Source organism: Caretta caretta, chromosome 24 (assembly GCF_965140235.1).
Source record: "Caretta caretta isolate rCarCar2 chromosome 24, rCarCar1.hap1, whole genome shotgun sequence".
NCBI lineage: Eukaryota > Metazoa > Chordata > Testudines > Cheloniidae > Caretta > Caretta caretta.
Window position 1 is genome coordinate 17,697,316 of NC_134229.1, and position 13,607 is coordinate 17,710,922.

The window sequence follows — 13,607 nt, forward strand, 5'->3', positions numbered from 1 at the left end:
GAGTGGGGGTGAGACCCCAGGAACCCCTGGGTCTTCCTGTGTCCTGCCCTCCCTGCTCTCCCTAAAAAGCCCCAGGGGCAAGAACCCAACCCCTCTGCAGCCCCGCATCAGAGCCAGACAACGCCTCCCATATCCCCTGTCTCTCTGCTCCTCCTTCAATTTTCAGAGCCACTTGTTAGGAAATCTGGGTGCTGTCCAGTGCTGAGATATTTCCCAAGAAGGCAGAACTGGGCCCTTCTCCACAAACTCCGGCCCAGTCTGGGGTGGCGGAGATGGGGGAGGGGGATACCGGGATTGGTGTGACCTGGGCTCCCCAGCATTTACCCCCTCCACATGACGGCACCAATGTATAGTCAAAATACACCTTGAGAGTTGTCCTTTGAAAACTACCAGCAGCAGATGGCTCAGGCCTATCTGCACACACCATTCGGGTTGACATGAGAAGTGACATGAAGAATTCCCTCACTGCCGTTCTGCTCCACCGTGGAGAAACCCCGGCAGCCTCGCTGAGGTGGGGCTGACCAGCCAGCCTGGCCCCCGCAAAGCAAGGTCAGTTTGCCTTCTTTTTCATATCAGCCCCGTCAAGCCAACCCAGCAGGGGCTGCCCCGCTCCTGGACTGGAGAGATCAAGAATTAACACTGCTCCAGAGGGACCCAGGAGGCTCCACCCTCCGGAGACCATCCTGGCTTTTAGGCTGAATCCATTTGGGTTTATAAGGAGCAGCAAGAGGCTCCATCTTAATCCTTCAGGACACAAAGAAACCAAGCGATCGGATCCCTGCGCTGGGTTCCTGCCAGCAAAAAAAAACAGCGAGGAGACTGGGGGTGTGAGAAACCGTCTTGAACAAAGCCTGGGTCGCGCTAGAGGACATTCTAGACTCTCACAGGTGTGTTTTCCCTTTGATTTCCTCGTTGCCATCTCCTCTGGTCTCCTTGGCACCACATATGCCAGGTGGTTAAAACACTTGTCCAGCATCAGAGCTGGGTCAGCACAGGAACGTGGGCGTCTCTGGTCCATTGACGAGAGGTTTCACTGGTTCCACAGAGGTAGCAAACCCAACACCTTTGCTGAGACGGTCCAGTGAGAGGAACTGGGCCCGGCAGAAGGAGGGTTTGTGGGGAAAATTCGGGGCTGGAAGGGTACTAATGATGGCCTGCTAGGAGTACCCAAGTTGGGGGAAGCAGGTGGTTGGGGTTTGAGCTCTGGATCAAAGTTGTGCAGCTTTGAGACCACCCCGGATTACAAGGCCGGTATTGACTGGACCCCTTGTTATCCCAGAATTTCACATTCCTGCATGTACCCCAGAGCTTGCCAGAACGGCAGTCAGCCATTTCGTATGTGTCTCCCCTGCCAGCTGAAAACCCAGTATCACATAGCTCGGAATTATCTGAGGCCTTTGGGAGACAAGATAGACAGCTGCTCGCTTGCAATTTGCTAATCAGAATGGGTGGGTGGGACAGAAAGTGATGGAAGAGAGGAGAGTGAGTGGATAGCAGCCTGGGTTTTACGTGCCCGTGACATAGTGTTGTTATGTCTGGAAATACTAGAAATATTTTGAGACGCGTAGTTGCTGATATTAGGAGAACTGGTGACCTGGTAGAGGTGGTTAAGCTGACCCACAGGGAGCCACTGTAAGTTATGTGCTTCGTTAGCGTTAGGTGTAAAATATTGGGTCAAAGTAAACGCCTTGGAGCAGCCCGAGGGAGCTTCTCTTGGGGCAAGGAGCTGACAGCTAAACTCCCCGCCAGCTGGATGGAAACAGGCCCCTGGAAGCCCGGCTTGTGATTACTCAAAACCAGCCTGTGGGTCACTGTATCTGGGATGTCCCAAACCTACGGCATGGGTGTGTGCGCTAGTTAACAAATTGTAGTTTTAGATAATGGGACAAAACTCTGTCCTTGTCTCCGTGGGTCCCGCGTTTCCTGGCGGATTTCACTCGCCTCAGAGGCTCACTGTGACCCTCCACGTCGCCCTTCTCTCTCTAGAGACAAGGGTCGCAGCCTCCTGAGCCATTTTCATCAGCAGCCAGCGAGGGAAGTGAGGAGAAGCCACCCTCCCTTGCACAGTCTCTGTTCTCTCCCAGTCTCAGTGATTAATCTGGGGGTAAAGGGGGGAGCCCGGGCCTGCCCTCTACTCTGGGCTCCAGCCCAGGGACCCCAATAGTATCAGCTATGGTAGCTGACCTTTCAGAAACAGGACGCGTACAATTCCCTGGGCCACTTCCCCACAGCGTCCCCCACTTCCTCAGTATCTACTTCACCCTTACCTGGATTCCTGGGTTCTATCCCCATCTCTGGGGGTGGAATGGGGACCATGCAGTGGGGGCTGGGAGCCAGGACTCCTGGGTTCTATCTCCAGATCTGGGAGGGGAGTGGTGCCTAGTGATTAGAGTGATGGGGCTGGGGCTCAGGACTTCTGGGTTCCATCCCCGGCTTTACAAGTCATTTCTCAGATGGATAGTCTGATATGACCCAGCCTCCACTTCATTCTCTACCCTCGGCCACCCCTCTGTACTTCCTCGGATGCCTCCACTTCTGCTGATGCTAACGGGCCCAGGGCCGTGCCGGGACATGGCTGTGTCTCCGCACCTGTTCTCGGCTCATGGCTGCCCCGGATGGGAACATCTGCCTCTGAGACCACGAGGCTGATTCCGTGCAGTGAGAAATGCTGGGGTGTCAGGGGGGACGCCGTGACATTCAGCAGGTAGCAGCCAGAGCCGGATGCTTCTGAGGTTTGCAGATGCTGTTAGCCCCAGCCCCCCTCTGCAGCTTCCCCTCTGCTGAGCCCCACAGAGAAACCCACAGGAGAACAGCCTCCCAGCACCAGACACGGTCAGGTTGCGTGAGCCGTAGCTGCCACATCAGGAACTGACTCTGAGACACCACAACCCCGAGAGACACAAGTCAAGAAAGAACAGAAAGCCAATGAAAATTGGGCTAGATCTGACCTAGCACTGCACAGACCCCCACAACCGAGATCAGGGCCCCCCATTGTGCCAGGCGCTGCACAGACCCCAGCCGAGATCAGGCCCCACTGTCATGGGTGCTGCACAAATGCACCATGAGAGACGGTCGCCGCCCCAAGAAGCTGTCAGCCTAAAGAGACAAGACAGTCAAAGGGGACATGGAAGGAAAGTTCTGTTCACAAGATCACCCAACAGGTTGGTGACGTAATGGCGATTAAAATCCAGCTCTCCCAGCTCCCAGAGCCCCGTCCCTGTCAACAGAACAGATGGCCGCTGTATCTTGCCTCTGTTATCCCTATGGTTTGTTGCTCCCTTTTGCACTGCTTCTTCTTCCTCTTCCGGTATTTGTGTCCTCTTCCCTTTCTTCCTTCCTTCTGTGCCTGACGGCTCACCATTCCTAGGGAACAAGGGGAGGAGGTTGCTTCTGAGTGGAGGAGGAGCACATTGGTGATTTTAACTTAGTGGGAGTTTTCCAGTCCCCAAATTTCACAATGAAAAGATGCTGGATTCCCAGGCCCTTCTACTTTCCAAATGGGTTAGTTCAGAACTGGAGGAAAACGTCCTTCAGAAAACCCATCGGGAAACCTTTCAAAAAGGAAGGTCAGGTCCTCACCAAGCCCTGAGGGGAAGAGAATGATTCCAGCATTTTGTTGATTTTTATTGGGGGGGTTCACCAGCTCCAGCTGTTCACTCCCTCTGAGTTCTGGGGAACGTGAGAGAAGGCAGGGGGACGAAGGGAGGGGGTGGAATCTCCTTCCTTAGAAGTTTTTAAGGTCAGGCTTGACAAAGCCCTGGCTGGGATGATTTAGTTGGGGATGGGTCCTGCTTTGAGCAGGGGATTGGACTAGATGACCTCCTGAGGTCCCTTCCGACCCTGATATTTTATGATTCTATGACGAGCCGTAAGGGAAGCGATTAGAGATCTCCATGAGACAATTGCACTCAGTGGACGTGATCTTGCTAGGAAAGAGCTGGCGAACCCACTGGCCCAATGCCCGGTCCTGGGATTGGATCAACCGCGGCATTGTTTGCCCATGAAGACTGGATCCTGTCTGAGCTATGTAGGTGGAACAGATCAACATCTTCATGGCTTCGGAGGAGCACAAGCTAGCTGCAGGATTTCTCTCCGCCCCTTCCCCTGCTCCATTTAGCGCTTTATCTGTTTCTCTCTCCCTTTGTGCTTCGGCCTCTATTAGTTCTTTCCTCTGTCTTCCCAGCACTGGGAGCCCTCAAGACACTGATAGCCATTGTGTTCATCGCTGGCCTGCCCATCCTCCTCGGCATGGTGTTGAACGGCGACATCAACTTCCATGCTGGCATCCTCATAAAGAAGAAGGCCAACGCCATCTGGTTCCTCAACCTGGCCATGACTGATGTGATCGTCCCCTGCATCCTGTTCTTCTGGTTGGGCTGCACGTGGCCAGGCACCCACGACCTCTTCAGCAGGTGGCTATGTGAGCTGAGCAACATCGTCACCTCCCTCCACATGTTCTCCAGCACCTTCCTCCTGACAGTCATCAACACCGACCGCTGCCTCTCCCTGGTCTGCCCCAGGTGGACTAGAAATCACCTCACGTCCCACCTGGCTTCCTGTTCTGGGCATCTTCCCTTGGGGTACAGCTTGAGACACCAAGATCTCTGGCATGCCCTGATGCACTACGCTGATGTGGTAAACCCAGGTTCATTTAGTTACTTCTATTATGAAAGCCGGTTCTTGGTGGGGGGAAAGGTGATGCCAAGCATCAATAACATTGATGTTATTTATCAATTCCTGGTTGGGTTCCTGGTCCCATTAGCTTTCATCATCACCGGCTATGTCATTCTAGCTGCCAAATTGAGGGGATTAAGCCATCTTGCTTATGCCAGCAAGCTCCACCTTGCCTTGATCTTGACTTTTTTCCTTAGCTGGACCCTGTGCCATGTCTTCTACTTCCTTCAGCTCTTTGATCAAGCATCACCTCTAAAGAACCAATGGTCCTTAGCCAGAGACAGTGTCTTTGCTTATAGCCTGGTCTCTTTGAAGACCTGTCTGAATCCATTGTTTTGCTTCTGCTTGGGCCGGGAATTCGGGGCACAACTGAGATGCCCCAACCAAATGGACGTCGGATTAGAATTGGAACCAGTGCAATAGGGGAGCAAATGAATTCCTGGGGGAAATGGAGAATTTGTTTAGTTGCTTGACGCTTTTGGTATGAATGGATTTGCTGCAGGAAAATGGTCTTTTTGCAGAATAGAAAAAATTCATTTTCCCCCTACATTAACCATTTGCTGTGTTGCAAGCTTTCATGATTTTTTTTGTGACTCTCACAGTATTTGACTTAGAGCCCCAGCTCCTAGAAATATTATAAGAGAATTTTAGCAGCTTTCATTAAGAAAATAAGGACGTTTCTAGTCCTTTTGGAGAAAAGATCAAAAATGTAACCCAGAACGGAGCAGGACCAGAAGATACATAAAAAGAGCTCTGATTTATTACTATTTTTCTTAACTTCAAGATTTTTAAGCAAATTCCATTCCTTTTGGGGCCTGTTCCATGACTTTTGAACATTTGGTTTTGGCTGTGCTGCCCTTGTCAAATACTTGGAGGAAAACTGTAAACCAGAATGTCTGGTTTACCAGGGGATCTTTGTCTTTAGTTTTTTGGTCTCTCTTTGGTCTTTTGTCTCCACCAGAGCAGTTTGGAAAGTAGAATTTTTATTTTTATTCCACCTGGGGGCGGTCAGCTCCATAAAGTAGTGAAGGGCACAAAGAAAGCCAACTAGACCACACTCCCCTCACAGAGCTGGGGATAGAACCCAGGAGTCCTGGCTTCCAGCCCCACACCCACTCTAAGCACTATACCCCACTCCACTTCCGGAGCTGGGGATAGAACCCAGGAGTCACTATGGAGGGTTTGGGTGATTGATCGGCATTTTGGAATGAATGAGATTTCCATCGGGTAATGGCCTTTTAACGGAAATGCAATGTTTTGGATCACTAATTAGGCTGCTTTTCTAAATGTCCCATGCGGTGTGAGGCCAACGCTGACAATTTCACTGAGTCTCAAAATTTTGAATGTTTCCCTTAAAGCCCCTCGATGGAGCCGGTGGATCCCCTCAGTGGCTGATGGGGCTGTGGTTCTGTAGAGGGTACGGTCAGGGTGGCACCTGGGCTGAGTCAAGGAAGATTCAGAACGGACCAATGGGGCATGGGGGAGTAGCTACAGAGGGAACCTCATGGCCCCTTATCCCCACTACTACCCCCTATCCTGTCCCCACCAGTGTGAAGACACCACCCCACATCCAGCTGCCCCAGCCCTGGAAGGGAGATTTCCCACACAACCCATCGCCCCATCCCTATTCACACGGCTGCACGCCACTTCGGCCTATTGGGGTGTGGCCTGGGTTGGCTCCTCCCTCTTCTGCCCCCCCCACTGGTCTAGTCAGAACTGGATTGGACCAGCTCCTGCCCATTCGTCTCTCAATATCCTGCAGCCAATTATTGAGTGGCACTGTCTTGTGGCCAATCAGCGCGTGGCATGGCATGGGGAGGCAGCTGCCAATCAACAGGCAGAGCGAGAGGGGAGGGGGAAGAAGAAGCCCCGCCCTTCTGAGAGAAAAGTGGCGAAGCCCCGGCTCCAGGGAAGAGAAAGCTCTGCCCACTCTGCATGGGGAGGAAGGGGGTGGGGTTTCCAGCCCATCTCTCTACTTATCTGAAGAGTCGACATTTTCGGCAAGACTTTTTGGCCTGTCCAAAAACGCCGATTTACTTGAAGTTGGAACTTTTCACGGGAATTCCGCGGATCTCCCGACTCAAAAAGGGGTGTTGGGGGGGGGAGTTTTGAAATTCCAGACGAAAGAGTCTGATTCTTCCAAAACAACCTTTTTTTCCTGGCAAATATAAGCTAAAAAAATGTAAAAAGGGGTGGGATTGAAACACACCATTTCAAAGTGGTTGGAACGGAGCGTTTCGATGGGGGTGGAGTTTCTGCCACTGGCACTTTTTAAAGCAAGTTGGGATATTTTTTTTAAGAGATCTGCTCCTGTTCAAACAGGAATTAAGTCACGGGAGTGGTAGGAGTTGTGTTATCCAGGTGGTCAAACTGGATCAGAGGTCCCCAGTCTGGGAGGGGCGCCCCCTAGGTGGGCAGCGAGGAAGGTTCGGGGGGCACGTCTGGCTCAGTTCCAGCTGCTGGCCCTGTCCCTGGGGCTGTTCTCAGCCCTGGCTGCCATCCCCGCAACCGAGGCTCCATGCCCACCCCCAGCTGTGGCCCCAGCCTTGGCCCCCTTACCTCTGTCCACACCCCTCCCTCTCCCAGAGCTCTGCTCCCACCCCTAGTGCCAGGGGGTGGTGGGAGGGATGCGGACAGGGGTAAGCAGGGGGTACGAGGTAAAAAGTTTGGGGACCAGTGGACTAGATGATCACAATGGTCCCTTCTGGCCTTGGAAGCTCTGATTGTCCCGAATCGATTTCCCCCCCACAAGGTTTTTGGTTCATGAAAATGTTGGAATTTCAAGGTTTGGCTCCGGGTTGGGATGGGAACATTTTTCCAAAATGTGTGGTATGGGGAAACCCTTTTCTGCCCAGCTCTGCCAACCCCCTGCACCCTCGGCCCGACAGCACTAACGGTGATGGTGGATGTGGGTTTGGATGGCGTAGGACAGAGGAGATCATGCCCTTCCAGCCCCCGGGCCCACCCTGCCTTTCCGTATGTGAACAGCACCTTACACCCCTTCTTCGGGAATCCCTACCAGCAGGGAGAAGAGGATGGAGCCCAGTGTGAATGGACAGGCGTTCTCTTTGCCATCCTCTTCAGTCTGGATTCCTACTCAGCGTGACAGACAACAGCCCGGTCATCTTCATCGCCAGCTGATGGCCGCTGTCTGGAACCTCAACTCAGCCATGGCCGACTTCATCTTCACCTCCTTCCTCTCCACAGAGGTGGCCTTCATCATCCTCCTGGGGGCAAGAACCAGCCCCCTCTGCTGCTCCCACCCCACCTGGACCAGCCCCTCTGTCTCTCTGCTCCTCCTGTAACTTTTAGTGTCATGTGCTCTGAGATGGTGGAGCTGTCCAGTGCTGAGGAACCTACCAGGCCTTCAGGAACCCGGGATGGCCGCTTTGGCATCTGGTTACCAAGCTCTAGGGCTGCACAAAGGGGCATTAAATAAGGGGGCGGGAAATCAGGTTGGCTGAGCCCATGGGCCTGATCTAGGTAGGCAGGGAGGGGGCGGGATACCGGGCTAGATGGGCCCATAGGGTGGATCCAGTGATGGTAGTTCTGTGTCCTGGCCCCTGTCTGGGCCAGGCTGACACAGGGAGGGGCAGGCAGCTGGCAGGGAGTCGAGCTGCCATGGGAAGGTGGGAACATTGACAGGGAAGGAGTCGGGGCATTGGTCCAGCTGCTCTGCGGTCTGTCAGTCTGTGCAGCCCCGAGCGGGAGGAGGATGGGTCTTGTGCTCTCTTGCAGCCAGAGACTGGCCCTTCTGACTATCACTGGGAGTCGGGATACCTGGGTTCTATCCCCAGCTCTGGGAAGGGAGTAGCATCTAGTGGGTAGAGCAGGGGGACTGGGAGCCAGGACTCCTGGGTTCTCTCCCCAGCTCTGGGAGGGGAGTGGGGTCCAGTGAGTTAGACCTGGGTGTCCCTTGTGCATTAACTCCATTTGTGCAGGAGTCAGTGCTTGTCAGATCCCCGCTCCCTCCCGGGTTTTAAATCCCGCCATGATGAAGGCTCACTGCATCTGGCGGACCAGAGGCGACAGAGAGGGATCTGGTTCAGCCTATCTTGGCATCTGGCCACTAAGTTGGAGCCATCAGACAGGACGGTGACACTGACCAACCCCAGGGCCCTGCCCTTGGACCATCGTGTGTCGCAGGTGTTTTTTCCTCCCCTGGGTCCCTTCTGTCCCGTGCCCAGCTGTTTGCGATCCTTCACCCCCTCCCTGCCCCCCTCAAAAAAGTGACCTGCCCCGTAATCACACACAGGACTCCTGCCTCCAAGTCGTCCCCCCCTCCCATGCCCTGCTGTAACCCTTGACACCACTCCCCTCCCAGATCTCTAGTTCCAAACAAGTCATCTTTTACCATAGTGATAACTTCTTATAATGAGCTCATAACCCCTTTGAGTGACCCCCCCCTCATAATGAACTGAACCTCACTACAGAGAATCCCCCCTTACAGTGAACAATTCACCCCTGATTGAGAAGGTGTCTTTCTTCTTTTTTCAATGAAGAAACCAGAATCTTTCTACAACGCAGCTCTATTGTCTCTATTATCTTGGCTGTGTGTCCCGTTCAGATCCAATTCCCAGCTCCCAGGATCAGCAAGGGCACCCGCATTTCATTTCGTACAGCCTCAGCTTTCATTAGAAACCGAGCGACCCGCTATTAAGGAGGAAAGGAGAAAAGCGAAGGTTTTGGGGTCTGTTCTCAGAGACCAAATGGAGACGTCATTTCAACAAAGTTCCTCTGAACACCAGATCTCTCCAGTTGGATGCCCCCACAATCACTCTTGGGTATAGAAAACGCTGCTCAAGTTATGCTCACTGAATGCATTTACTACAGAGAAATCAGGGAAGGATCCCACCACCAGGTGATGGCATTTTGTTCTTCGTTGGCTTCTATCCATCCACACGGAAGCATCTGTTCACAGAAATGTAGGGTTAGAAGGAACCTCAAGAGGCCTTCAAGCATCTTCTCCCATGGTGAGACAGGACCAAGCGAACCTAGACCATCCCTGGCAGGGGTATATCAACACAAGCAGAGCCAAGCAGGGAATCATGTCTATGGAAGGGTGAAGTTCACTGGGTCAATTTTGCCCCTGTTGATGTTGGGGAGAGGTTCTGGCTGAACACAGCTGAGGTTCCCAGCTCTCAGCAGATGCATGGTGCCTAGAAGACCTGGGAATCCATGTCTGTGGACTTGCTCTTCGTGTTCGCAGTGATGCTGGCAGCCTCCTCACTGAAGGCAGTTTCGAAGGCTGAGAAGAGGGAGCGGCGCAGCTTCTCCTTGAAGTCCTGACCCATGAAGACGTAGAGGATGGGATTGAGGCAGCTGTTGATGAAGGCCAGGCTGGCGGTCAAGGGAAGGCCGACAATGAGGGTGGTGTCCATGCTGGGTGTCCGGTTCATCTCCAGGAAAGAGAAGATGTGGTAGGGGAGCCAGCAGAGGAAGAAAGCCACGATCACGGCAGCAATGACCTTGAAGGGCTTCCCAGATCGGGCCAGTTGGTTCCTCCTTAGCTTGACCAAGATGGCACCGTAGCAGCACACGATGACAGTGAAAGGGATAAGGAAGCCTAAGATAAAGCGGCTGATGATCATGGCCCGGTGGTTTGTGTTTTTCCTCTTGTTTCTCTGCTCCTCGGTGGCCCCTTCCCCCACACTGTCGAAATTGTTGTAGCAGTTGGTGATATTCTTGTTGTATGGGGAGGGTGCCGTGTGGCGGAAGTATAGGTTCGGAGAACACAAGGCCAAGGCCACGACCCACACACCCAAGGCTACCAGGAAAGCCAGGTGGGGTGTGCGGTGGTTCTGGGCCCACACAGGGCGCACTACGGAGATGCAGCGGTCTATGCTGATGACCATGAGGAGGTAGACGCTGGCGTAGAGATTGAGGAAGGCCAAAGTGCTGTTGATCTTACACAATGCCCTCCCAAATGGCCAGTGGAAGCCCAGGGCTGTGTAGGCCAAACTGAAGGGGAGAAAGAAGGTGAAGATGAAGTCGGCCACGGCCAGGTTGAGAAACCAGATGGTGTTGACTGTCCTCTTCATCCGGAAGCCAGTGATGAAGATGACCAGCCCGTTGCCCGTCACTCCCAGTCCGAAGGCAATGGAATAGATGACCATAGTGACCACATGCATGCTATTGAAGAGCGCTTGCTTACGGACCATATCTTCATCATTGTACATAGGATCATCATAATAGAAGGTGGAGGAGACATCCAACAGAGTTGTGGGAAGAGAGGTGCCCTCCACAGCCATGGGGATGTTTTCAATTCTCTCTGCCTTACTTCTTTCTCCACCTGTCACACACCAACAGAACTCATCCATTAGTTATCTCCCCTGGCTACCTCCCAACCAGCCAGTGACTTGGAGGGAACACCACCCTTCAGAAGGACCAAGGGAATGTGGGACTCCTGTATTCTGTTGCACGACATTTACACTCAGTGAGAAACTTGGACAAAGATGATAGAGAAAGGGGACCAAGATACTCTCCTGGCCCCTAACTGGTAAATTAATTTACTTATTTCCCGGTCACTGTGTTAGGTCAAAGTCTTCAAACTCAAGGATGGTAATAAATTGGAGAGGACTCAGAGAAGAGCAGTGGGAATGATTCAAATATTGGAACACCTGCTTTATAGTGAGAAATTCCAGGAAATCCATCTATCTGGCTTAACAAAGAGAAGTTGAAGGGGTCCCAGTCTATAGATACCTACATGGAGAACAAATATTTGACCATGGACTCTTCAGTCTAGCAACCAAAAGCCTAACAAGACCCAATGGCTGGAAGTTGAAGCAAGACAAATTTAGACTGGAAATAAGGGGCAACTTTTTAATGGTGACAGAATTCACCATCGGAATAACTTCCTAACGGCTCTAGTGGATTCTCCATCACTGGCAGTTTCAAAATCAAGACTGGAGGTGTTTCTAAAAGATTTGACTTTAGTTCAAGCAGGAATTACTGGGGTGAGGTCTATGATCTGTGTTGGATACCATTGGGTGGCCCTCCAATAATGGACTTTTTGGTTTGCTGGTGATTCCAAACAATTGAGGAGGAAAAATTGTTTCAGATCGAACCACAATGAAATTTTTTCGCAATTTTCGGAAAAATCAGTTTGGGGAAGCATTTCCTTCTACCTGAACGGAACCATTTCATTTGGATCTCGAGTGTTTTTCATGGCTTCAAATCATTTAAACATGGATAAAATTCAAGGATATTTCAAAATGAGAAGTCATTGAGAATAGACACTTTTGGTTTCCCAAAATGCCCAGTGGAAATATTTCAATGAGGGGGGTGAGCTTTGTTTTTTGGCAAGCCGAGGGGGGGGCGGGATCCTGAAATGAGCGATTTAGTGAAACCGGCCTGGATTCATTAAATGTATCAGTGTCACCAAATCTGCATTTTTCACTGAAAAAAAAAAACAATTCAATCAAAATATTTCACCAGGTGATACTCAAAAATCTGTAGGCTGCCACTGGGGGGCCCCCGGACACTGAGAAATTCAGATGGAAAAACAAAATGCTTGTGGTTAGTTGTGTGTTGCAGCACGATCAGTGAATTATTTATTGCTATTTCAGTGGGGTTTAAATTATTATTCAGCTAAGACCCTCCCATAGTTACCCCGCCATGACCTTCAGACCTTGCAGTAGGGGATGAATGACCCAATTGTGGGAAACCTGGGGGAGGGAGATGTTCTGTGCCCCACAGTGATTAGCAGGCTGTTCGTTAATAGCTCCCCTCCCACCCGGGATATGCCTTGCAAACTTTCAGACAAAAGTTGGGGATGATCAGCATGCCTGGGTTCTACTTCCACCCCTGGGTCGGGAGAGGGGACCAGGGGGTTAGAGCAGGGTGGCTGGGGTCAGGACTCCTGGGTTCTATTACTGGTACGAGAAGGGGAGTGGGGACCAGTGGTTTATAGCAGGGAGGGCTGGCTTTTAGGATTCCTGACTTTGGGCTCTAGTGGTTACCGTGGTGGGTACAGCCCGGCTAGCCAAGTCCATAAATCTGGCACATTTCTTCTGAGAGGCAGCATCTCCATGTGGGAAAAACTTCCCACGGTCAGACCACCCCTACCCCAGACTCTGCCCCCAGTTAACTGATCTGTGCAGGGAGAGTTGGGGCTGCCTCCCCAGATTTTGGGGGGCAAAGACCTGGAGGCCTTGAGTTAAACGAAGGGCTGGGAAGTGCACGGAAAGATTTGTAAAATCTGTAGCAACTGATTCCAGTAAAGGCTAGTAACCGGGCAGCTGGAAGGCTCTCTGCCCGCCTCTCGTGGCTGCCAGCCCACTCCTGCAGCTATTTCTTCAGCACACCCTGTTCAAACACCAGCTTCTTGACACGCAGGCCTCAGGATCCGTCCCCCCCGCCCCGATGTCCCAACCCAGGGGTGGTTGTTAAATAGGGGAAGAGGAAAGGCAGACTCCATGCCACCCCTGTCCCAGCACCACTTCCTCTTCTGAACGGGATGGGAGCTCCAGTTACTTTAGTTATTAGATTTTACCCCTCCAGAACCAAGAATACAGCCCTGCAGTCCTGGCTCCCAGCCCCCCCACAGGTGGGGAGAGGACCCAGGAGTCCTGGCTCCAAGCCTCCACCCCCACTCTAATCCACCAGACCCCACTCCCCTCCCAGAGCCAGGGTAGAACCCAGGAGTCCTGGCTCCCAGCCCCCCTGCTCTAACCCCTAGACCCCACGCCCCTCCCAGGAGCCACATAGAGAACCCGGGAGTCCTGGTCACCTTCTTATACCTCTGGGTGCTCACGGTGCATGTGATGTCTCCTTTCCCGTCTATGGGGCTCTCTAAGGGCAGCCTCTCCCTGGCTGATCCTCTCCTCTGAAGCCAGCCCCGTCTGCTCCTCTCGGGTAGTGGATCTCAAACCCTCCAGAGGCCCGGGATGCCTTTGTATGTGCTGCTAGCAAGGCGTGGTCCACAGCACTTG

General features: G+C 52.5%; 1 protein-coding gene across 2 annotated transcripts; it reads right to left on the reverse strand.

Annotated features, from left to right (window-relative positions):
• Window positions 1-9,142: 9,142 nt before the first annotated feature.
• LOC125625666 (chemerin-like receptor 1) lies at window positions 9,143-13,607 on the reverse strand. 2 transcript variants are annotated; one of them, XM_048828015.2, is made up of 2 exons: window positions 13,416-13,607; window positions 9,143-10,966 (listed from the first exon to the last, which is right to left on the reverse strand). In XM_048828015.2, exon 2 carries the CDS (start codon window positions 10,923-10,925, stop codon window positions 9,834-9,836), a length of 1,092 nt encoding a protein of 363 aa, XP_048683972.2. In that variant the 5' UTR covers window positions 10,926-10,966; window positions 13,416-13,607; the 3' UTR covers window positions 9,143-9,833. The 2 variants fall into 2 exon arrangements, with proteins under 2 accessions (XP_048683972.2, XP_048683973.2); XM_048828016.2 differs by having other exon boundaries at window positions 13,406-13,607.

Bases quoted from the DNA above. Each gene is read 5' to 3' on its own strand.
- LOC125625666 (XM_048828015.2), bottom strand. From the start codon at position 10,925: ATGGCTGTGGAGGGCACCTCTCTTCCCACAACTCTGTTGGATGTCTCC.